The following is a 24917-nucleotide window of genomic DNA, read 5'->3' as shown; positions in this document are numbered from 1 at the left end:
ATTATATATATATATATATATATATATATATATATATATATATATATTATATATATACAGTATATATATATATATATATATATATATATATATATATATATATATATATATATATATATATATCTATATATATACTGTATATATATATATATATATATATATACAGTGAAACCTTGACTTACGAGTTTAATTCGTTCTGTGACCGAGCTCGTAACTCAATTTGCTCGTTTCTCAAATTAAATTTCCCCATTAAAATGCATTGAAATGCTATTAATCCGTTCCAGCCCGCAAAAACCACACCAATTTTTTTTGAAATATACAGTATATATAAAAATATCTCGCGCTTTATATTTCACCTGTATGCAGCATACAAGTTGGCAGGATGGCCTGGACTGGAGGTACGCACACTTGACTCTAAACTGTCCAGCCTGGGTTTGAATCCCGACCCAGCTATAACCTGTCATGTCGGTGTTTCACAGGCAGGGTGATTCATCAATGTGTGTACCGCTAAACTGGGCGCCCCGTTTGTGTCCCATTAGTTGTTGCATGTTAAGGATCTCACCGTGTTTTCCACAAAGAGAAGGCGAGCTATCGCCGGCACTCTGAACAAGTTGTGGCCTGGCATGCTCTTCTCCTCTGCCGTTATATACGTCCTCCTCGGCATCTTTTTCCAGAAGAGCCCTGTCTCGTCACAGTTGAAGATTTGCTGGGGGATGTATCGTTCGGCTTCTATCAGTTCGGCAAAAGTTATTATAAAATCTTCAGCTGCCTTCACATCCGAGCTTGCTGCCTCACCATGCCTGACGACGGAGTGAATGCCGGTCCTCTTCTTAAAATTATCAAACCATCCCCGACTGGCTTTGAATGACTTCCGATGCCTTGTCCGTTGATGTTCCCGCCGCCTGCTGCACCAAATCCCCGTAAATGTCTCGGGCCTTCTCACACATGATGTTCTCGGTCACGGTATCTCCTGCGAGCTGCTTCTCCGTCAACCACACAAACAACAACTTCTCCATCTCTTCATGGATAGAGGTCCGGAGCTTTGAAATAATCGTAACGCCCTTGGCTGGCGTTATAGCCTTTATCGACTCCTTCTGCTTCAAAATCGTACATATCGTAGAAGTACTACGATCGTACTGCCTCACCAAGTCGACAACACGCACACCTCGCTCATGTTTTTCGACGATTGCGTGTTTATTTCCAAGCACATCATCCTCTTCTTCTTCTCAGTACTGCCCTTGGCACTCAATTTCTTCGGACCCATGGTTAAAACTAAGAAATTTTCCAAAATAACCAAAATGCGAAAACAAAGCAGCAGCGATATACGGCAGAGATGCTTGCACGGCAAGATAACCACGTGACCTGAACCTACCTGGTGGCGGGTGGCGTAAGCTCCAAAATAACCAAAATGCGAAAACAAAGCAGCAGCGATATACGGCAGAGATGCTTGCACGGCAAGATAACCACGTGACCGGAACCCACTTGGTGGCGGGTGGCGTAAGCTCGTAACTCAGATCTCGGCTCGCATCTCAAAGCAATAAACCGCCCGAGCGACGGCTCGTATCTCGGAAAACTCGTAAGTTGGTGCACTCGTAAGTCAAGGTTTCACTGTATATATATATATATATATATATATATATATATATATATATATATATATATATATATATATATATATATATATATATATATATATATATATATATATATATATATATATATATATATATATATATATATATATATACTGAGACACAATAGAAACTTACCACTTGTTTTGGAATAGCATAAAATTGTCATGGTTCAAAATAAGACAACACAACAATTTGGACACAACAATTTCATCAGCAGAGTTGTAGAGGGTGTTTCTGTGCACCAGGGTCGATATCGTCTGGTGTGTGCACCCAATGCGACGTACCACCTCATGGTAGCTCAGCCCGCATTCCAGCATGCCCAGGGCACGCTGCCGTTGATGACTTGACAATCGTGGCATGTTGACAGAAATGTTCATTTTGCACTGGCGTCTTCAGGCCAATATCCAGACATCACATGCTGCTAATTAAAATCATCACATACCCCTTGAGCAATCGCTAATGGTCAAAGCAAGTGTTACGCACCTGGGCCATGAAGAGAACGACTCAAAGGTGACGTGACCATGTGTGACCGATTTGTCTGTAGGGGGTACACTGACTTGCCAAAATAAGTGCACATATTACATTTGTGCATTGTGATTACTGGTAATTTAAGATCGAAAAAGTGATTAGTTTCTATTGCGTCTCAGTATATATTGTTGCGGATATGAGGATTGTATTTTTTTTATTGTGTGTTTTATTAATATTGCTTGATTCTGGACCCTCCTGCCTCCAGTGTAGTGTAAAGGTCAAAGGGCGTCCCATAATTAGTCCATAAAGCATACACGTCAGCCAATCATAGATTTCCCCCTGGTTGATAGTTATATCTTTATTATGTGTATTAGGGTAAGGCCTTGTCTCCCATTAAGATGACACTCCATTGCACCAAGTGAAATAGAGTAGATTCCTTTCACTTTCCCCTTTCATCATTGCCAAGCCTCGATTGCCAATTACATCCCCGCCAAAACCACCATTGAACATGTGCTCGGGTCGGGGAAGAAGGGCGTGCCCGCCCGTCATCATCAAGGGCGGAGCCAGAGGGTCGCGCGACCAACCAGGGCCGAGGTGAGCACACCGATGGGCGTGTCCTGAAGGCCGGCGGCTTGATCGCCGGAGGCACTATAAAAGCGCGCGTGCAAGGTACTGCGAAAGATCATCCAGAGAGATCATCCAGAGAGATCATCCAGAGAGAACATTAAGGAGATCATCCAAGGAAGCACAAAGCCTGCTATTCGTCGCCTTGCTCGCCAAAGTTGGACCAAGCAAGAGAGTTGGGCAAGAAGCAAGCACGTTGTTCAGTTGTGTGGTTGGACCAGACGAGTCCTGGCAAAGCACGCGACGTCCACAGAGCAGCAGCAGCGGCGGCCACAGCAGCAACAACAGCAGCTTGGGGCCTTGACGGCAGTTTTGAGGAAACGGCACCGCCGATCGTGCTGCAGTACCCTTGGACCTTCCTCTCCCTCCAGTCATCCATCTCCCGCCAGTCCTATCATCATTCCCCGCGTGAGTCTGTCCTTGTTTGTTCTGTCCATGGGTTAATTAAGACTGCATCGATAAGCGAGCGATTTTCACTGTGTCCTTCTGGTCCGTCCCTCTGTCTATTTTATTTTATTATCCTTCCTTCTTCCTTGGTTACTTTGAGCCTGTAAATAGTAAATAAATTATATTCGTATTTCCAACCTTTTTGTCTTCTTCTTCGTCTTCACATCCGTGTCGCTTTTGTCTTTTCCATATTGAATATCTGTGGCGCGATCCGGCCAACGTTCGGGAATCGGGTTAGTCGGGGTAACTGTTAGGGCCGCGGGGCCTCCGCTCGGCAAAACCAACATCTTATCCGCGGTCTGTAACAATTGGTGTCAGGAGTGTCGGATTCGGACCTGGGACTAAATTTATTTAGCCCAAATTTTGGAACACCAATTGTACGATTGGCAGTAACAATTGGTGTCGGGAGCGGGAACGGACCCGAAGCGCGCTTAACGCGCTCAAAATTACGAGCTACTGAAATTTGTTTTGTTTTACAAAACCCGAATTTTGAAATCGCGCCATGGCTGGTCAAGGCGACGGGATGTCGGTGGGAGAGATAGACGGGGTAGAATCGACCCAGGACCTGGGGGAAATGTATGTGGAGGAGGGCAATGAGGAGGTGGTTGAGGAGGTGTCAGGCGCGCAAAATGGCGGCCTCACGCACGTGGGTGCAGCGGCACCAAATTTAGCGGCGCCCGTGACCGTAGTATTGGTGGATTCGAACCTTTTGCTACAAATGGAGGCCCTCATGTTAAAAATGGAAAACAGAATAATGAACGGAATGAGGGCCGATAGGGAGGAAATGGCGAGGGACAGAGTCGCATATAAGGTAAGGGAAGCGGAGAGGGACAGAGACCGCAGGTTGGGCGAAAGGGTCCCAGGGGTGCACGACGAGGTAAAGCGGGGCGAGAAGCGCTGGTTGAGCGAGGCGGAGAAAAGCGCGGGTAAAATGACGGAGAAAGAGATCGCGACCCGGGGTATGGAGCAGCCGGCGACCGCTGAGGTAGAAAAGGGTGTTTTATTAAAGCCAGCGGTCGTCGAGGGGAATAAAGAAAAAGCAGTAGTGGGTATAATCAAAATTGAAGAGACGACGGAGGTAGCCCAGGAATCGGAGGAAGGAATGGAAACTGTACAAAGTCCGTGCTCACATCACGATGCTGTGCTCATTAATCCTTATAAAGATTTGCAGGTGTTGGTGCAGGGAGGAAGAAGAACCCCGAAGGTGAGACGGGCTGCATGTGGTGCCGGGAGATTTTGTAAAAGGGGGTTTGGCGCGAAGAGAATAGTCGCACGATTGGGGTCAATATGGCACCCGGGTGTTGGTGAAGGGTCCCGTGTGAGTGGAAATGGCACGCGTGTGAAAAAAAAGTGTGCGTCAAGGGGTGAGCGTGTTACGAAGCGCGAGAGTGATACCGAGTGCGAGCAAGCATGCACGTCGGGGTGTACGGAGTGTGACACAGCGAGTGAGAGCAATACGGAGTGTACGTGCAAGGGTGAGTGTGACACGGAGAGTAAGGTGGTGGTGGAACGTGTGCGAGGAAGCACACCGGAGTTGGCCATGGCGCGGGTGTGGGAGAGCCCATCTGAGCGCGTTAGTGGGTGGATGCAAGAGAGCACGCCCATGGTGAGTGGTACGGAGTACGTACCGGGGGAGAGTGCGCAAGACGGTGCGCGAGGTGTGTTAAGGGAGTGTGCGAACGGCGAGTGTGCGTGAGAGGTGTGGTGTGTAACAGGGAGTGCGTTGGTGGAATGTACGGATGGCGTTGGAACGCCGGGTTTTGTAAGTGTCAAAAGGGTCGCGTGTGCGTGTGGGCATGCGAGTAAAGCATCGACGTTGGACGGGTTAGCGTTTAGGGCGACGGATAGCCGATGCGAGCACTCGGGGCGCGGTGTGCTTTGTTGGATGCGAGGCCCTGCGCGGATCGATGCTGCGTCGCTTCTCTTCGAAGCGTCGTTGCCGATTCGGGCTTGGCCCCGCCCTGCACGGTCGAGTCCGGGCCTTGTCGGGCGAGGCGACCGGTCCGGTTCAAGGGCGAGTGGGAGGAAGCGGGACGGCGCCCCCTAGCGGGGGCGGGGTTCCAATAGGGCGAGCCTCGGTCATCGGGCCCGGGACTGCAAGGTACCGCGCCGAGATGGTGCGTGGAATCTCGGCCCGACCAAACCACCTCCCTTGAACCGAAAGCCGGACGGATTCAACCTGCAGGCGACCAAACCACCCGAATTCATTGCTCGGCTTTACGAAGCCGAGTTTTAATGATGTCATGATGCACCGAGGCTAGGATATAGCTGACAGTGATGATGATGATACTGATAGTGTTTTTGATCCGAAATTTAGAAAAGTGAATAGTATTGGCAGGAATTGGAAAATTTTTGGTTGGGTGCAATTGGATGAGCCAAATTGGTAGTGGAAGATACCCGATGTGGGGGGATGGCAACTCTGCCATCTCTCACATGCGGGGGGCAAAGGAGCACTAGATTTATGGGGTTTGGCAGTGAAAACTAGCCCGGGAGGGTTAGGATAAAATGATAGGGACCTAGAAGATGACAATAGGTAACGTTAAGATTAGTTAGTGACAATGATACCTGTAGTGGGGACGCAGGTAGATTAGTATGGATGATAATGACGTGGTATGTGCTTAGTTTAAAGGGAAGACGGGGAGCACTAAGTTAGCAGGGCAACAGGTAGATTAGATGATGCCGTGTGTATGGTTAAAAGGTGTGATTGCACAGGTGTGCAACTGGACAGGTGAATGGAGCAGTGTATGAGTGAGTGATAGTGATGTGAGTTGTATTGACCGAATGGTCCAGGAAGGAAGGAGGGTGCAGGTGGCACCAGGTGTGATTGCACAGGTGTGCAACGACAGGTGTATGGAGAATGGTTGTGTGGAATATATGGTATGGAGTATATGGAGTATTGGAATGGATGGTCGTGGAGTGAGTATGGTGGAAACTATGGAGTGGAGTGGATGGTGCAAAGGTGTGAGTGGGGGAAGGATGGACCCCCATCACGAATACCCGGGGAGGGTAGTGTAAGTGTTAGGTAGAGGGTATAGGTAAATTGTGGTTGGATATTGGCATCTGTGGTGTGGGTGAAAGAATGGTATTTGGATGGGTGCATTAGTGTTGTGGAAATGGCTGGGCGTGTAGCCTGTTAGTGTGTGTAGTTGGTTTGGGCACTCCACCACTGTGAGGATGTCGGCCAGGTGAGGCCGCAGGTGGGCTCTGGGAGCCGGTAGAGTTGTTGTGGATGGGGCCCGAGGATCCGGAGGACGGACCCGGGTAGCCCAGTGCCAGAGGGCACCGAGGGGTGACAGAGCCAGGAGGGGCCTTCCCCAGTTAGATAGGTTAGGGTGAGGAGCTAGGTAAGCTCGGGTGGCAACTGCAGTGGTGGAGGTGTGCAGGTGGGTAGACCTGCTGGGAGAGCTACACGCCCCAGTACTGAAATGGTGCAAGGGCACAGGGAGTTGAATCGGGGGAGTGAGACCCCAAATTGAGAAGCACCACAGTTTGGTCAATGGGAATTGGTTTTTAGAACCCATAGTGTAAGATGGCCAATGGATTGGCAGGGAAAGACCCCGGGTGGTGTAAAGTGTATTAAAGTCATTTAGAAAGTAGTTAGGATGAAGATCTCCTCGCACCATCTACATCCACTCACCTGAGGTAACGATGGTACTCCACACCATGCCAGGTTGTTTTTATTATTTTAATTGATGCAAATGTTTGGAATGTGAGACGCATCATGACGTGGGTGTGACATTGTGCTTTGTTGTTCCATCTCTTCCTCCTTATGAGGATTGATGATGAATTGGGTGATGGCAAATTTTGGCTAGAGGGATTGTGGAGACGAATTTGGTATAGAAGAAATATGGGGAAGACGTGACAGTAGTGATGAATTTGTAAATGTGTAGATTTTGTAAATATGGGGTAAGGGCAAGGGTAGAGTAGGTGACAGGGGGGGGGGGTGACGTACGGTAGGGACGAGTTTTCTCACTTCGCTCTCCGTACGCACTTCGCCTTGCATTGCCTTGATTGACGTGTACCCTTGTGACCTTACCCCTCGCTCATCTGTCTTTCCCCCCTTTGTCTCCCACATGAGGACCTGTGCGCCACTGGGCACCGAGGGGAGCGTGCGTGAGTCCGCCATTGTGCGCCCGGAACTCCCAGAACCAGCTGTCTGCATCGATGCACCACCTTATGGACCACCTGTCTGTGACCGAGCACCACTTATGGACCCCATGGGTTCGGGCATGGTCCCTCTGCTGGAACCGGCCATGAGGGCCCGAACTCTTGCTGGCGGACCTTGGCCACAGGGCACCGATGCCCCACAGGTGAACCATACATAGTCAGCCCCTGTGGGCCATAAATAAATAAAAAATGGACACGTTGGGTGCATTTTAATTCCACCAATAGGCCGCCAGCAAAGAAGATGACAACACCTGGAAAATAATAATAGCCAGCAGAGGGAGCCGAAGAGCAAGAGACCACCTGCAGGGTTAGGGGTTGTTGTTTTTATTTTTATTCATGAACTATGATGACTGGGCACCGATTGGTGCTTGAGGGTGTATTGGTGCGTTTTGGGGTGCTTTCATGGTGCATTGATGCAGAGCAGACTGTCTCTCTCCCCCCAGAAAGAACAATCACAGGTCCTGGGTTAGTTTTGTAAATAAAAGCAGAGCCATTGTAAATAATGCTCCCCACCGTCAGTGTATAGTTTGAAGACCATTCCGCAATTCGGTTAGCTGTGGGCATGAGTCTGTTAGGCAGGGTGCAATGGAGCAGCGGGACATATTTATTTATGTTTTAAAACTGTCGCACTCAGGGTCAGGTTAAAAGTAGAGGGAACTACACCTACGTGTCACACTAAGTTAAAGTTATAGGCCCGGGACGTGCCTATGCAGTGTTGCGGATATGAGGATTGTATTTTTTTTATTGTGTGTTTTATTAATATTGCTTGATTCTGGACCCTCCTGCCTCCAGTGTAGTGTAAAGGTCAAAGGGCATCCCATAATTAGTCCATAAAGCATACACGTCAGCCAATCATAGATTTCCCCCTGGTTGATAGTTATATCTTTATTATGTGTAATAGGGTAAGGCCTTGTCTCCCATTAAGATGACACTCCATTGCACCAAGTGAAATAGAGTAGATTCCTTTCACTTTCCCCTTTCATCATTGCCAAACCTCGATTGCCAATTACATCCCCTCCAAAACCACCATTGAACATGTGCTCGGGTCGGGGAAGAAGGGCGTGCCCGCCCGTCGTCATCAAGGGCGGAGCCAGAGGGTCGCGCGACCAACCAGGGCCGAGGTGAGCACACCGATGGGCGTGTCCTGAAGGCCGGCGGCTTGATCGCCGGAGGCACTATAAAAGCGCGCGTGCAAGGTACTGCGAAAGATCATCCAGAGAGATCATCCAGAGAGATCATCCAGAGAGAACATTAAGGAGATCATCCAGGGAAGCACAAAGCCTGCTATTCGTCGCCTTGCTCGCCAAAGTTGGACCAAGCAAGAGAGTTGGGCAAGAAGCAAGCACGTTGTTCAGTTGTGTGGTTGGACCAGACGAGTCCTGGCAAAGCACGCGACGTCCACAGAGCAGCAGCAGCGGCGGCCACAGCAGCAACAACAGCAGCTTGGGGCCTTGACGGCAGTTTTGAGGAAACGGCACCGCCGATCGTGCTGCAGTACCCTTGGACCTTCCTCTCCCTCCAGTCATCCATCTCCCGCCAGTCCTATCATCATTCCCCGCGTGAGTCTGTCCTTGTTTGTTCTGTCCATGGGTTAATTAAGACTGCATCGATAAGCGAGCGATTTTCACTGTGTCCTTCTGGTCCGTCCCTCTGTCTATTTTATTTTATTATCCTTCCTTCTTCCTTGGTTACTTTGAGCCTGTAAATAGTAAATAAATTATATTCGTATTTCCAACCTTTTTGTCTTCTTCTTCGTCTTCACATCCGTGTCGCTTTTGTCTTTTCCATATTGAATATCTGTGGCGCGATCCGGCCAACGTTCGGGAATCGGGTTAGTCGGGGTAACTGTTAGGGCCGCGGGGCCTCCGCTCGGCAAAACCAACATCTTATCCGCGGTCTGTAACAATTGGTGTCAGGAGTGTCGGATTCGGACCTGGGACTAAATTTATTTAGCCCAAATTTTGGAACACCAATTGTACGATTGGCAGTAACAATTGGTGTCGGGAGCGGGAACGGACCCGAAGCGCGCTTAACGCGCTCAAAATTACGAGCTACTGAAATTTGTTTTGTTTTACAAAACCCGAATTTTGAAATCGCGCCATGGCTGGTCAAGGCGACGGGATGTCGGTGGGAGAGATAGACGGGGTAGAATCGACCCAGGACCTGGGGGAAATGTATGTGGAGGAGGGCAATGAGGAGGTGGTTGAGGAGGTGTCAGGCGCGCAAAATGGCGGCCTCACGCACGTGGGTGCAGCGGCACCAAATTTAGCGGCGCCCGTGACCGTAGTATTGGTGGATTCGAACCTTTTGCTACAAATGGAGGCCCTCATGTTAAAAATGGAAAACAGAATAATGAACGGAATGAGGGCCGATAGGGAGGAAATGGCGAGGGACAGAGTCGCATATAAGGTAAGGGAAGCGGAGAGGGACAGAGACCGCAGGTTGGGCGAAAGGGTCCCAGGGGTGCACGACGAGGTAAAGCGGGGCGAGAAGCGCTGGTTGAGCGAGGCGGAGAAAAGCGCGGGTAAAATGACGGAGAAAGAGATCGCGACCCGGGGTATGGAGCAGCCGGCGACCGCTGAGGTAGAAAAGGGTGTTTTATTAAAGCCAGCGGTCGTCGAGGGGAATAAAGAAAAAGCAGTAGTGGGTATAATCAAAATTGAAGAGACGACGGAGGTAGCCCAGGAATCGGAGGAAGGAATGGAAACTGTACAAAGTCCGTGCTCACATCACGATGCTGTGCTCATTAATCCTTATAAAGATTTGCAGGTGTTGGTGCAGGGAGGAAGAAGAACCCCGAAGGTGAGACGGGCTGCATGTGGTGCCGGGAGATTTTGTAAAAGGGGGTTTGGCGCGAAGAGAATAGTCGCACGATTGGGGTCAATATGGCACCCGGGTGTTGGTGAAGGGTCCCGTGTGAGTGGAAATGGCACGCGTGTGAAAAAAAAGTGTGCGTCAAGGGGTGAGCGTGTTACGAAGCGCGAGAGTGATACCGAGTGCGAGCAAGCATGCACGTCGGGGTGTACGGAGTGTGACACAGCGAGTGAGAGCAATACGGAGTGTACGTGCAAGGGTGAGTGTGACACGGAGAGTAAGGTGGTGGTGGAACGTGTGCGAGGAAGCACACCGGAGTTGGCCATGGCGCGGGTGTGGGAGAGCCCATCTGAGCGCGTTAGTGGGTGGATGCAAGAGAGCACGCCCATGGTGAGTGGTACGGAGTACGTACCGGGGGAGAGTGCGCAAGACGGTGCGTGAGGTGTGTTAAGGGAGTGTGCGAACGGCGAGTGTGCGTGAGAGGTGTGGTGTGCAACAGGGAGTGCGTTGGTGGAATGTACGGACGGCGTTGGAACGCCGGGTTTTGTAAGTGTCAAAAGGGTCGCGTGTGCGTGTGGGCATGCGAGTAAAGCATCGACGTTGGACGGGTTAGCGTTTAGGGCGACGGATAGCCGATGCGAGCACTCGGGGCGCGGTGTGCTTTGTTGGATGCGAGGCCCGGCGCGGATCGATGCTGCGTCGCTTCTCTTCGAAGCGTCGTTGCCGATTCGGGCTTGGCCCCGCCCTGCACGGTCGAGTCCGGGCCTTCTCGGGCGAGGCGACCGGTCCGGTTCAAGGGCGAGTGGGAGGAAGCGGGACGGCGCCCCCTAGCGGGGGCGGGGTTCCAATAGGGCGAGCCTCGGTCATCGGGCCCGGGACTGCAAGGTACCGCGCCGAGATGGTGCGTGGAATCTCGGCCCGACCAAACCACCTCCCTTGAACCGAAAGCCGGACGGATTCAACCTGCAGGCGACCAAACCACCCGAATTCATTGCTCGGCTTTACGAAGCCGAGTTTTAATGATGTCATGATGCACCGAGGCTAGGATATAGCTGACAGTGATGATGATGATACTGATAGTGTTTTTGATCCGAAATTTAGAAAAGTGAATAGAATTGGCAGGAATTGGAAAATATTTGGTTGGTTGCAATTGGATGAGCCAAATTGGTAGTGGAAGATACCCGATGTGGGGGGATGGCAACTCTGCCATCTCTCACATGCGGGGGGCAAAGGAGCACTAGATTTATGGGGTTTGGCAGTGAAAACTAGCCCGGGAGGGTTAGGATAAAATGATAGGGACCTAGAAGATGACAATAGGTAACGTTAAGATTAGTTAGTGACAATGATACCTGTAGTGGGGACGCAGGTAGATTAGTATGGATGATAATGACGTGGTATGTGCTTAGTTTAAAGGGAAGACGGGGAGCACTAAGTTAGCAGGGCAACAGGTAGATTAGATGATGCCGTGTGTATGGTTAAAAGGTGTGATTGCACAGGTGTGCAACTGGACAGGTGAATGGAGCAGTGTATGAGTGAGTGATAGTGATGTGAGTTGTATTGACCGAATGGTCCAGGAAGGAAGGAGGGTGCAGGTGGCACCAGGTGTGATTGCACAGGTGTGCAACGACAGGTGTATGGAGAATGGTTGTGTGGAATATATGGTATGGAGTATATGGAGTATTGGAATGGATGGTCGTGGAGTGAGTATGGTGGAAACTATGGAGTGGAGTGGATGGTGCAAAGGTGTGAGTGGGGGAAGGATGGACCCCCATCACGAATACCCGGGGAGGGTAGTGTAAGTGTTAGGTAGAGGGTATAGGTAAATTGTGGTTGGATATTGGCATCTGTGGTGTGGGTGAAAGAATGGTATTTGGATGGGTGCATTAGTGTTGTGGAAATGGCTGGGCGTGTAGCCTGTTAGTGTGTGTAGTTGGTTTGGGCACTCCACCACTGTGAGGATGTCGGCCAGGTGAGGCCGCAGGTGGGCTCTGGGAGCCGGTAGAGTTGTTGTGGATGGGGCCCGAGGATCCGGAGGACGGACCCGGGTAGCCCAGTGCCAGAGGGCACCGAGGGGTGACAGAGCCAGGAGGGGCCTTCCCCAGTTAGATAGGTTAGGGTGAGGAGCTAGGTAAGCTCGGGTGGCAACTGCAGTGGTGGAGGTGTGCAGGTGGGTAGACCTGCTGGGAGAGCTACACGCCCCAGTCCTGAAATGGTGCAAGGGCACAGGGAGTTGAATCGGGGGAGTGAGACCCCAAATTGAGAAGCACCACAGTTTGGTCAATGGGAATTGGTTTTTAGAACCCATTGTGTAAGATGGCCAATGGATTGGCAGGGAAAGACCCCGGGTGGTGTAAAGTGTATTAAAGTCATTTAGAAAGTAGTTAGGATGAAGATCTCCTCGCACCATCTACATCCACTCACCTGAGGTAACGATGGTACTCCACACCATGCCAGGTTGTTTTTATTATTTTAATTGATGCAAATGTTTGGAATGTGAGACGCATCATGACGTGGGTGTGACATTGTGCTTTGTTGTTCCATCTCTTCCTCCTTATGAGGATTGATGATGAATTGGGTGATGGCAAATTTTGGCTAGAGGGATTGTGGAGACGAATTTGGTATAGAAGAAATATGGGGAAGACGTGACAGTAGTGATGAATTTGTAAATGTGTAGATTTTGTAAATATGGGGTAAGGGCAAGGGTAGAGTAGGTGACAGGGGGGGGTGACGTACGGTAGGGACGAGTTTTCTCACTTCGCTCTCCGTACGCACTTCGCCTTGCATTGCCTTGATTGACGTGTACCCTTGTGACCTTACCCCTCGCTCATCTGTCTTTCCCCCCTTTGTCTCCCACATGAGGACCTGTGCGCCACTGGGCACCGAGGGGAGCGTGCGTGAGTCCGCCATTGTGCGCCCGGAACTCCCAGAACCAGCTGTCTGCATCGATGCACCACCTTATGGACCACCTGTCTGTGACCGAGCACCACTTATGGACCCCATGGGTTCGGGCATGGTCCCTCTGCTGGAACCGGCCATGAGGGCCCGAACTCTTGCTGGCGGACCTTGGCCACAGGGCACCGATGCCCCACAGGTGAACCATACATAGTCAGCCCCTGTGGGCCATAAATAAATAAAAAATGGACACGTTGGGTGCATTTTAATTCCACCAATAGGCCGCCAGCAAAGAAGATGACAACACCTGGAAAATAATAATAGCCAGCAGAGGGAGCCGAAGAGCAAGAGACCACCTGCAGGGTTAGGGGTTGTTGTTTTTATTTTTATTCATGAACTATGATGACTGGGCACCGATTGGTGCTTGAGGGTGTATTGGTGCGTTTTGGGGTGCTTTCATGGTGCATTGATGCAGAGCAGACTGTCTCTCTCCCCCCAGAAAGAACAATCACAGGTCCTGGGTTAGTTTTGTAAATAAAAGCAGAGCCATTGTAAATAATGCTCCCCACCGTCAGTGTATAGTTTGAAGACCATTCCGCAATTCGGTTAGCTGTGGGCATGAGTCTGTTAGGCAGGGTGCAATGGAGCAGCGGGACATATTTATTTATGTTTTAAAACTGTCGCACTCAGGGTCAGGTTAAAAGTAGAGGGAACTACACCTACGTGTCACACTAAGTTAAAGTTATAGGCCCGGGACGTGCCTATGCAGTGTTGCGGTTATGAGGATTGTATTTTTTTTATTGTGTGTTTTATTAATATTGCTTGATTCTGGACCCTCCTGCCTCCAGTGTAGTGTAAAGGTCAAAGGGCGTCCCATAATTAGTCCATAAAGCATACACGTCAGCCAATCATAGATTTCCCCCTGGTTGATAGTTATATCTTTATTATGTGTAATAGGGTAAGGCCTTGTCTCCCATTAAGATGACACTCCATTGCACCAAGTGAAATAGAGTAGATTCCTTTCACTTTCCCCTTTCATCATTGCCAAACCTCGATTGCCAATTACATCCCCTCCAAAACCACCATTGAACATGTGCTCGGGTCGGGGAAGAAGGGCGTGCCCGCCCGTCGTCATCAAGGGCGGAGCCAGAGGGTCGCGCGACCAACCAGGGCCGAGGTGAGCACACCAATGGGCGTGTCCTGAAGGCCGGCGGCTTGATCGCCGGAGGCGCTATAAAAGCGCGCGCGCAAGGTACTGCGAAAGATCATCCAGAGAGATCATCCAGAGAGATCATCCAGACAGAACATTAAGGAGATCATCCAGGGAAGCACAAAGCCTGCTATTCGTCGCCTTGCTCGCCAAAGTTGGACCAAGCAAGAGTGTTGGGCAAGAAGCAAGCACGTTGTTCAGTTGTGTGGTTGGACCAGACGAGTCCTGGCAAAGCACGCGACGTCCACAGAGCAGCAGCAGCGGCGGCCACAGCAGCAACAACAGCAGCTTGGGGCCTTGACGGCAGTTTTGAGGAAACGGCACCGCCGATCGTGCTGCAGTACCCTTGGACCTTCCTCTCCCTCCAGCCATCCATCTCCCGCCAGTCCTATCATCATTCCCCGCGTGTCTGTCCTTGTTTGTTCTGTCCATGGGTTAATTAAGACTGCATAGATAAGCTAGCGATTTTCACTGTGTCCTTCTGGTCCGTCCCTCTGTCTATTTTATTTTATTATCCTTCCTTCTTCCTTGGTTACTTTGAGCCTGTAAATAGTAAATAAATTATATTCGTATTTCCAACCTTTTTGTCTTCTTCTTCGTCTTCACATCCGTGTCACTTTTGTCTTTTCCATATTGAATATCTGTGGCGCGATCCGGCCAACGTTCGGGAATCGGGTTAGTCGGGGTAACTGTTAGGGCCGCGGGGCCTCCGCTCGGCAAAACCAACATCTTATCCGCGGTCCGTAACAATATATATATATATATATATATTGTTGCGGATATGAGGAGTGCATTTTTTTTGATTGTGTGTATTGTCGTGGTAAATTGTTGTGTAACATTGGTTGGATATGGCCCCTCCTGCCTCCAGAGTTGTGTAAAGGAAAAAAGGGCGTCTCGGTAGTTAATTCCATGAAACACCACATTGAAGGACCCGATAAAACCCTTGTTCAGTAGCTTATATCTTATTATGTGTTTTAGAGTAAGGCCTTGTCTTCCATTAGAATAATACTCCATTGCACCGAATCAATTAAGAATAGCTCCCCTTCAATATTTCCATTTCCCAGCCAAACTCTCCATCTGCGGGTAAAGCAGTTCACAAGCGTGGGGTGCACGCCCTCTCATTTCGCTGCTATTGTGAATATGTGCTCCGTGCTCTGTTTGAACAGGAGGGGCGGGGTCGCCCGGGAGAGGCAAGCCCAGGGCGCGCCACGAAGGGCGGGGCTGTTCAGCCCCATGCCCAAATAAGGGAACAAGCCCGTGGCTCGCCACGAGGGGCGTGCCGTCGGCGCCATGCCCAAATAAGGAGACAAGCCCGGGGGATTACCATACAAGGTCACGAAACAGAGCACGGGGAGGAGGGCGGTACCAAAACCGAGGAGGGCGTGTCAGACCCGCGCTGAAGGTTTGGACAGAAGGGTGCGACGATCGCTGGGACAAGCTACACGAGAGATACGGCAGATGAGTCCAGGTGCGTAAGAGGGTTGGCAGTCCACCGGGAGAGAGTTCAGAGTTGCACCGGAGTGGCGGGAGAGATACGAAAAGCTTTTGACAAAGAGCCGCTTCAACCAGCCCCGTTTCAACCAGCCAAGTGACCCTGCCGGCGTGCGCTGTAAAGCCGAATACAAGGAGCTGCCGGCGTGCGCTGTAAAGCCGAATACAAGGAGCTGCCGGCTCCTCGCTTCCCGCCCGGAGTGGACCTGCTCGCTGTGCCCTGTGATCCCACCTGCTCATCCTTCCAAACGATTCCTACCCTTCCATCCATTTGCGTACGTGAGTTTGTTTTGTTCGTGCTGTCCTGGGTAGTAAACTAAGTCTGTATAAGCTAGTAATTTTCACTGTGTCACCTGCGTTTTCATGTCACCTGTAAATAATCGTGACTGCTCTTTTTGCTTATGTGTGTGTAAATAATAATAAACCCCGTTACTCTTCTGTACGTCTTCTTCTTCTTCCTCTTTGCATTCGTCGTCTTAGTCTTTTCCCCATTGAATATCTGTGGCGCGATACGGCCAACGTTTGGGTGAATCGGGTTTAGTCGGGGAACAACTGTTCGGCCGCGGTGCCTTCGCTCGGCAAACAACATCCTTATCTGCGGACCGTAACAATTGGTGTCAGGAGTGGGATCGGACCCGAAGCGCGCTTAACGCGCTCAAAATTACGAACTGCTGGAAATTTGTTTTGTTTTAAAGCAAAACCCGAATTTTGAAATTGCGCCATGGCTGGTCAAGGCGACGGGATGCCGGTGGGTGAGCTAGAGGAGGGGTTAGGAGTAACCCAGGATCAGAGGGACGAAGTAGAGGAGAACATTGGCAATGTGGTTGAGGGGGTATCAGGTGCACAAAATGGCGCTCTCGCGCACGAGGTTTCAGGGGCGCAAAAAGGCGCCTCGCACGAGCGCGCGGTAGCCGAGCCCGCTGTATCAGCGGGCTTTAACATGCAGCCGATTGACATGCAGGCCCTCATTGCGCAGCTACAGGCAGCTGTACAGATGAGTATGGGAGACCAAATTGGAGGTTTGAAACACAGTATGGGGGTAATGGGGAACCGGATGGATGCTCAGAGTGAGCAAATGGGGAACCGGATGGAGGCTCAGAGTGAGCAATTGGGGGTAATGAGGGACGAAGCGAGGGGTACCAGTGCCCAAATAGGGAAGATAGACAGCAAATTTGAGGGGTTAGACAATGGGATAGAAGGGGTGAAACATGGGTTAATGGGGGTGGAAAATAGAATGGCTGCCCAGGAGAATCAGTTAGAGGGGGTGAAAAATGGGTTGAGGGGGTTAGAAGATAGGATGGAAGACAAATTGCGGGAGATAGGGGAGCAATCCGCCCGAGAAATTAAACAAATGGGAGAGCAGATAGAGGAGGTAAAAATCGGGGTAGAAACCAAATTGGATGCTCAGAGGGATGAATTGGGACAGATGAGGGCAGCATCTACAAAAGAGAGGGAGGAGATGAAAGAGGAAATACGACGAGGTGTAAGTGAGGATGTCTCGGGGGTACGCGAGGAGGTAAAGCGAGGTGAAAAGCGTATAGAGAAAGAGGTGAGGAATAATACGGCGAGGTTACAAGGGGGAATAGAGGACCTGACGGAGGAGGTGGAACAGCTGACGGAGGGACAAAAAGAACTAACGGAGCAGGTTCAAAGGAACACTGCGGTACTAGGAGGGTTAAAAGCGACACAAAACGACATTAAAAATGACTTGATAGCGACACAGAGGCAATGTCAGATGGTACGTGAGGGATTGACAATGAGGTTGGACGAGGTGACAGAGGTAATGGAGACGAAGGACCGGCAGGTGAGGACGCACATAGAAACGGTCAAGGTAGCCTTAGAGGATGAACTTGAGGAGACGCACCGGGAAATAAAAGAGGTGAAGCAAAAATTAGAGGAAGTGGAAGAAGAGGTGAGTGAAATTAAGAAGAGACGGACAGAAACTAAGAGAGAAATACAGGAGGAGGTGATGGAATTGGTACAAGGTCTGTGCTCGAATCGTGATGATGTGCTCACTAACCAAATAAAGAGTTTGCAGGTGGCAGAGGACGTGCGGAGACAAGGTGTCAAGGTGAGTGGCGATATACGTGGAAATGTACATAATGTGAGGGGAGCTTCAGTCGGCTTGGGGGTTGATTTGGATCCGGGTGTTCGTGAGAGGCCGTTGGTGAAGTGTGCGACAGGTCTGGTGTGCGAAAGAGGAGGTGTGCGAGAATATCCTACTCTGGGGTGTGTGAGGAAAAATGCGCGCCAAGGAGTGAGTGTGCCGTCGAGAGTGAGTTGGTTGTTGCGCGTGTGCGAGGGGGCACATGGAAGCGCGGAGTGGGGAGTGTTACGGAGGAAGTAACGAGAGAGTGTCCGCAAGAGGATGCGCGAGAAAGGTGTGTGACGGACGGGTGCATGGGGAAAGAGCGCGCTGTCAAGAGTAAGGGAGAATGCACGCCTGTGGTGAGTGTTACAGAGGATGTAACGGGAGAGTGTGCGCAAGAGTGTGCGCGAGAAAGGTGTGTAACGGACAGGTGCATGAGGAAAGAGTGCGCTGTCGAGAGTAAGGGTGAGTGCGCTGTCAAGGGTGGTAATGAAAGTAGTGAGAGTGACACGGAGCGTGAGTTGGTTGTGACAGGTGAGCGAGGATGTACACCTGGAATGGAAGGATGCACACCTGGAATGGTAGAGCGTGTGTGGGAATGCACACTTAAGTTGGTAGTGAGGCACGTGGTTGGGTGTGCGAGTGAGAGCACACCTGTGGTTGTCACAGAGGAGGTGCCCGAGGAGGGGGCGCGAAGAGGTGTGTTGGTGAGGTGTGCGAACGACGAATGTGTGCCAAGGTGTTCGGTGGTCAGGTGTGTGACCAAGTCTGTGAGCGAAAGAACGAATGCAATGACGAAGTATGCAGGGTGTACGGGCGGCGTTGGAACACCGAGCTCGGTGAGGGTGAAAGGGGTAGCGTATGCGTGTAAGCATGCAGGTGAGGCAGCGACGGTAACCGGGTTAGCGGTTAGAGCGACATTTAGCTGAATCGGGCCCTCGGTGCGTGCCGGGTTTCGCGTGCCGCGAGGACCAGCGGGGATCCGAACCACGGCGGGTTCGAAAGGACCGCCGTACGTGATCCGCGCTGGGCCACGCTTGGAACGGCCGCGTCCGTGCTCCGCTAGGCGGAACGGGCAGCCCGATAGGAAGGGTCGTCATGGCGACCCCTTTTTGTTGAGGCGTTCCGGCAGGTCGAGATCGAGCAATGGGATGGCTCCGTGCCGAGGTGGTGCGTGGGATCTCGGCCCGGGTAAGCGTCCTTCCCTGCACCGAATGCGGGACATATCCAGCCGCCGGCACCAAGCAACCCGCATTCATTGCTCGGCCGTGCGAAGCCGGGCTGTAGGAGTGAATTGGCGCACCGAGAGGCATTAGTAAGTAGACAGTAATGATGAGGATGGTGGTCTGGACCCGAAATTAGAAAAACAAAATTTGATGATTGGCAAAGGGATTGGCAGAGTGATGATTGGCAGAGGATTGGTAGAGTGATTGGCAAATTTTTGATTGGCTGAAATTTGGTGAGCAAAATTGGTAGTGGAAGATGCCCCATGTGGTGGGATGGCAACCCTGTCATCCCTCACAAGGGGGGGGCAAAGGAGCACTAGGTTATGGGGTTTATGGCAGTGAATACTAGCCCGGGTGGGTTAGGATATATCGTGTGTAGGGACCTAGAAGATGACATTAGGTAACGTTAAGGTTAGTTAGTGACAATGACACCTGTAGTGGGGACGCAGGTAGATTAGAGTGGATGATAATGACGAGGGAGCGCAATAGTTTAAAGGGACGACTGGGAAGCGCAAGTTTCAGAGGGGAGTAGTTAGATGAGATGATGCCGTGTGTTTGAGGATTGGAAGTGTATGGTGAACAGGTGTGATTGAACAGGTGTGATTGCACAGGTGTGCAACTGAACAGGTGTGTGGAGCAGTGTTTGAGTGATGGTGATGGTGATGTGTATTGTGTTGACCACATGGTCCAGGGAGAAGGAGGGTGCAGGTGGCACCAGGTGTGAGTGCACAGGTGTGCAACTACAGGTGAATGGAGAACAGGTGTATGGAATACATGGAGTGTGGAATATATGGAGTATTGGAATGGATGGTCATGGAGTGAGTATGGTGGAAACTATGGAGTGGAGTGGATGGTGCGAAGGTGTGAATGGGGGAAGAGTGGACCCCCATCACGAATACCCGGGGAGGGTAGTCTAAGAGTTAGGTAGAGGGTACAGGTAAATTGTGGTTGGATATTGGCATCTGTGGTGCCAATAATCTGTGGAAGAATGATGTTTGGATGGGTGCATGAGTGTTGTGGAAATGGCTGGGCGTGTAGCCTGTTAGTGTGTGTAGTTGGTTTGGGCACTCCACCACTGTGAGGATGTCGGCCAGGTGAGGCCGCAGGTGGGCTCTGGGAGCCGGTAGAGTTGTTGTGGATGGGGCCCGAGGATCCGGAGGACGGACACGGGTAGCCCAGTGCCAGAGGGCACCGAGTGGGGTGACAGAGCCAGGAGGGGCCTTCCCCAGTTAGTTAGGTTAGGGTGAGGAGCTAGGTAAGCTCGGGTGGCAACTACAGTGGTGGAGGTGTGCAGGTGGGTAGACCTGCTGGGAGAGCTACACGACCCAGCCCAGAAATTGTGCAAGGGCACCGGGAGATGAATCGGGGGAGTGAGACCCCAAATTGAGAAGCACCACAGTTTGGTCAATGGGAATTGGTTTTTAGAACCCATAGTGTAAGTTGGCCAATGGATTGGCAGGGAAAGACCCCGGGTAGTGTAACGTGTGTTAAAGTCATTTAGAGGATAGTTAGGATTGGAGTCTCCTCGCACCATCTGCATCCACTCACCTGAGGTGACAGGTACCTCCACACCATGCCAGGTTGTTTTGATTATTTTTGATGCAAATGTTTGGGATGTGAGACGCATCATGACGTGGGTGTGACATTGTGCTTTGATGTTCCATCTCTTCCTCCTTATGAGGATTGATGATGAAATTGGGTGATGGCAAATTTTGAAGTAGAGGGATTGTGAAGACGAATTTGGTATAGGGGAAATATGGGGAAGACGTGACGGTAGCGACGGATTTGTAAATGTGTAGGTTTTGTACATATGGGGTAAGGGCAAGGGTAGTGTAGGTGACAGGGGGGGTGACGTACGGTAGGGACGAGCTTTCTCACTTCGCCCTCCGTACGCATTTCACCTTGCATTGCCTTATTGATGTGTACCCTTGTGACCTTACCCCTCGCTCATCTGTCTTCCCCCTTTTGTCTCCCACATGACCTGTGGGCCATTGGGCACCGAGGGGAGCGTGCGTGAGTCCTCCATTGTGCGCCCGGAACTCCCAGAACCAGCTGTCTGCATCGATGCACCACATTATGGACCACATGCCTGTGGCCGAGCACCACTTATGGACCCCATGGGTTGGGGCATGGCCCCTCTGCTGGAACCGGCCATGAGGGCCCGAAATCTTGCTGGCGGACCTTGGCCACAGGGCACCGATGCCCCACAGGTGAACCACACGTAGTTGGCCCTGTGGGCCATAAATAAAGAAAATAAAAACGGACACGTTAGGTGCATTTTATTGCAAATAGGCCGCCAGCAAAGGAAAAAGACAACAACTGGAAGAAATAATAATAGCCAGCAGAGGGAGCCGAAGAGCAAGAGACCACCTGCAGGGTTAGGGGTTGTTGGTTTATTTTTATTGATGAACTGTGGAGACTGCACCGATTGGTGCTTGAGGGTGTGTTGGTGCGTTTTTGGGTGCTTTCATGGTGCATTGATGCAGAGCAGACTGTCTCCCCCCCAGAAAGAACGATCACAGGTCCTGGGTTAGTCTTGTAAATAAAAGTAGCGTCAATTGTAAATAATGCTCCCCACCATCAGTGTGTAGTTTGAAGACCATTCCGCAATTCGGTTAACTGTGGGCGTGAGTCTGTTAGGCAGGTTGCAATGGAGCAGTGGGACACATTTATTTATGTTTTAAAACTGTCGCACTCAGGGTCAGGTTAAAGTAGAGGGAACTACACCTACGTGTCACACTAAATTAAAGTTATAGGCCCGGGACGTGCCTAAGAGGAGGAGGGTGCAGTGTTGCGGATATGAGGATTGCATTTTTTTTGATTGTGTGTATTGTAGTGGTAAATTGTTGTGTAACATTGGTTGTATATGGCCCATCCTGCCTCCAGAGTTGTGTAAAGGAAAAAAGGGCGTCTCGGTAGTTAATTCCATGAAACACCACATTGAAGGACCCGATAAAACCCTTGTTCAGTAGCTTATATCTTATTATGTGTTTTAGAGTAAGGCCTTGTCTTCCATTAGAATAATACTCCATTGCACCGAATCAATTAAGAATAGCTCCCCTTCAATACTTCCATTTCCCAGCCAAACTCTCCATCTGCGGGTAAAGCAGTTCACAAGCGTGGGGTGCACGCCCTCTCATTTCGCTGCTATAGTGAATATGTGCTCTGTGCTCTGTTTGAACAGGAGGGGCGGGGTCGCCCGGGAGAGGCAAGCCCAGGGTGCGCCACGAAGGGCGGGGCTGTTCAGCCCCATGCCCAAATAAGGGAACAAGCCCGTGGCTCGCCACGAGGGGCGTGCCGTCGGCGCCATGCCCAAATAAGGAGACAAGCCCGGGGGATTACCATACAAGGTCACGAAACAGAGCACGGGGAGGAGGGCGGTACCAAAACCGAGGAGGGCGTGTCAGACCCGCGCTGAAGGTTTGGACAGAAGGGTGCGACGATCGCTGGGACAAGCTACACGAGAGATACGGCAGATGAGTCCAGGTGCGTAAGAGGGTTGGCAGTCCACCGGGAGAGAGTTCAGAGTTGCACCGGAGTGGCGTGAGAGATACGAAAAGCTTTTGACCAAGAGCCGCTTCAACCAGCCCCGTTTCAACCAGCCAAGTGACCCTGCCGGCGTGCGCTGTAAAGCCGAATACAAAGAGCTGCCGGCGTGCGCTGTAAAGCCGAATACAAGGAGCTGCCGGCTCCTCGCTTCCCGCCCGGAGTGGACCTGCTCGCTGTGCCCTGTGATCCCACCTGCTCATCCTTCCAAACGATTCCTACCCTTCCATCCATTTGCGTACGTGAGTTTGTTTTGTTCGTGCTGTCCTGGGTAGTAAACTAAGTCTGTATAAGCTAGTAATTTTCACTGTGTCACCTGCGTTTTCATGTCACCTGTAAATAATCGTGACTGCTCTTTTTGCTTATGTGTGTGTAAATAATAATAAACCCCGTTTACTCTTCTGTACGTCTTCTTCTTCTTCCTCTTTGCATTCGTCGTCTTAGTCTTTTCCCCATTGAATATCTGTGGCGCAATACGGCCAACGTTTGGGTGAATCGGGTTTAGTCGGGGAACAACTGTTCGGCCGCGGTGCCTTCGCTCGGCAAACAACATCCTTATCCGCGGACCGTAACAATATATATATATACACATACATACATATAGATATTATATTGTCTGTTATGAACAATGTTAAAATAATAGTCAACTTCATGGATCACACGTGCCGTCTTAATCTCATATAAAATGCACACAGCATTTGCATTTCATGACCTAGGGCACCCTGCGTTCTGTCCAGGTCGTGCAAACTGCAGACCCTATTAGTTCGCCATATAAAACTCTATGGTTTACATACAAGCACCCGCTATTTGACCATAAATCAAGAATTTATTATATGGAACATCTGGATATATTATGTAGGATATAAAAATGTATAAACTTCTATGTATCATAAAATAAAACTTGTACACAAGATAAGTAGGTTCTAAACACACGATTTTGACAGGTTGTGGCTCATAAAAATAATTTGATTCATAGATAAATTTTACACTTCCACACCACCCATTCGTAAAACTGCAAAATAAAAGCAACTGCAAATGGCCATTTCTGGCCACTATCACATTCTTGCTTGAAATTAAAACAAAATTCCAAGTGACCTCTGACTCATTTTGCAGTGGTAGGTCACATATATATTCATCGGACACAAAATGTCGTTTGTTGTTCCATCGGGAATGAAAACCAGACCAGATAACTCGAAGTAAGCACTGTATACATCAATTAGCTTTCAATAAAGAAGCAACAATTTCACCAAAAAATACAACAGGTACACTTGCCTTTGCTCTGGCTTGTCTTGTGGCTTCTGCTTCAACAGCCATGGAGAGCTGCAGCTCTTTTGGAACACGTACATCTTTTCTGTAATGATGAACAGGATATAGAGATTACACTTTTATCTCCCATCTTGGCCTGAACAATCTGACTTTAACAGCAAATGTGTTATAATAATTTAACAAAGAATCCTTCATGTTCTGAAATAAAATGCATTCATGCATACATATCTGCTCGCTCCACAGCAGCACCCCAGGATCCAGTGATTGCATTAAGCTCCAGCTGTAAAATGTAAGAATGGAGCTGATTGAAGATTATTTGAAGCAAATACAAACAGATATATGTACGTAAATAGGAAAATAATTCAAAACCTTTCAGGTCAGGAAACATTCAGAGAGAGGGAAAGAGAGAGCGAAAGAGAGAGGGAAAGAGAGAGGGAAAGAGAGAGGGAAAGAGAGAGGGAAAGAGAGAGGGAAAGAGAGAGGGAAAGAGAGAGGGAGAGGGAGAGAGAGAAAGAGAAAGAGAAAGAGAGAGACTGACTGTTTCTTCCTTTTATTACAACAGTGAAAAGGATCAGTTATGTGCAGTCACAAAGAAAAAAACACAATAACTAAAATGGTTTCAAGGAGAAATCATTAACAAATCATCATCATCAAGTTTGCATATGACATCATTAAAACCCCACTTTTCTTTTTTTAAATGTTAAATTATTGTTCATTTTTAAAAACCGGAACTCTAGCTTTAACCTTGCACTTACAAGAGCCTTAAGGGTGAGCAGTACATCATGTGAAGAACCAGAAACATTTCCCATTTTTTTCTTCCTGGACTTGTAAATTGCAAACTTGGCCTGACCAATTAAAAAGTTCATTAAAACCACATTCCTAAGGGAAGACGGTCCTAAAACACCACAAATAAAAACATTGTAATTGAAGAGAGAACCGAGTTTCACAAAGCGTTCCTGGAGAAAGGTAAAAAGAGGTTGCAATCATTCACATTCAAGGTATATATGCGGTAAAGTTTCAACGGATGCACAGAAAGGGCACAG

The 24917-nt window shown here is 49.8% G+C and overlaps 1 protein-coding gene across 1 annotated transcript in view; it reads right to left on the bottom strand.

Moving 5' to 3' along the window:
- Positions 1 to 24917, bottom strand: part of LOC137423297 (band 7 protein AGAP004871) — a 90481-nt gene that overhangs the window by 26953 nt on the left and 38611 nt on the right. Inside the window, exons 6-7 of the mRNA XM_068110290.2 lie at positions 24099 to 24154; positions 23881 to 23959 (exon numbers count right to left, since the gene is read on the bottom strand). Coding sequence (XP_067966391.2) covers positions 23881 to 23959; positions 24099 to 24154 — 135 coding nt within the window. The remainder of the gene's footprint in view (positions 1 to 23880; positions 23960 to 24098; positions 24155 to 24917) is intronic.

Source organism: Myxine glutinosa, chromosome 3, assembly GCF_964187855.1.
Source record: "Myxine glutinosa chromosome 3, kmMyxGlut1.1, whole genome shotgun sequence".
Taxonomy (NCBI): domain Eukaryota; kingdom Metazoa; phylum Chordata; class Myxini; order Myxiniformes; family Myxinidae; genus Myxine; species Myxine glutinosa.
This window is presented reverse-complemented; position numbering and strand designations above follow the sequence as displayed.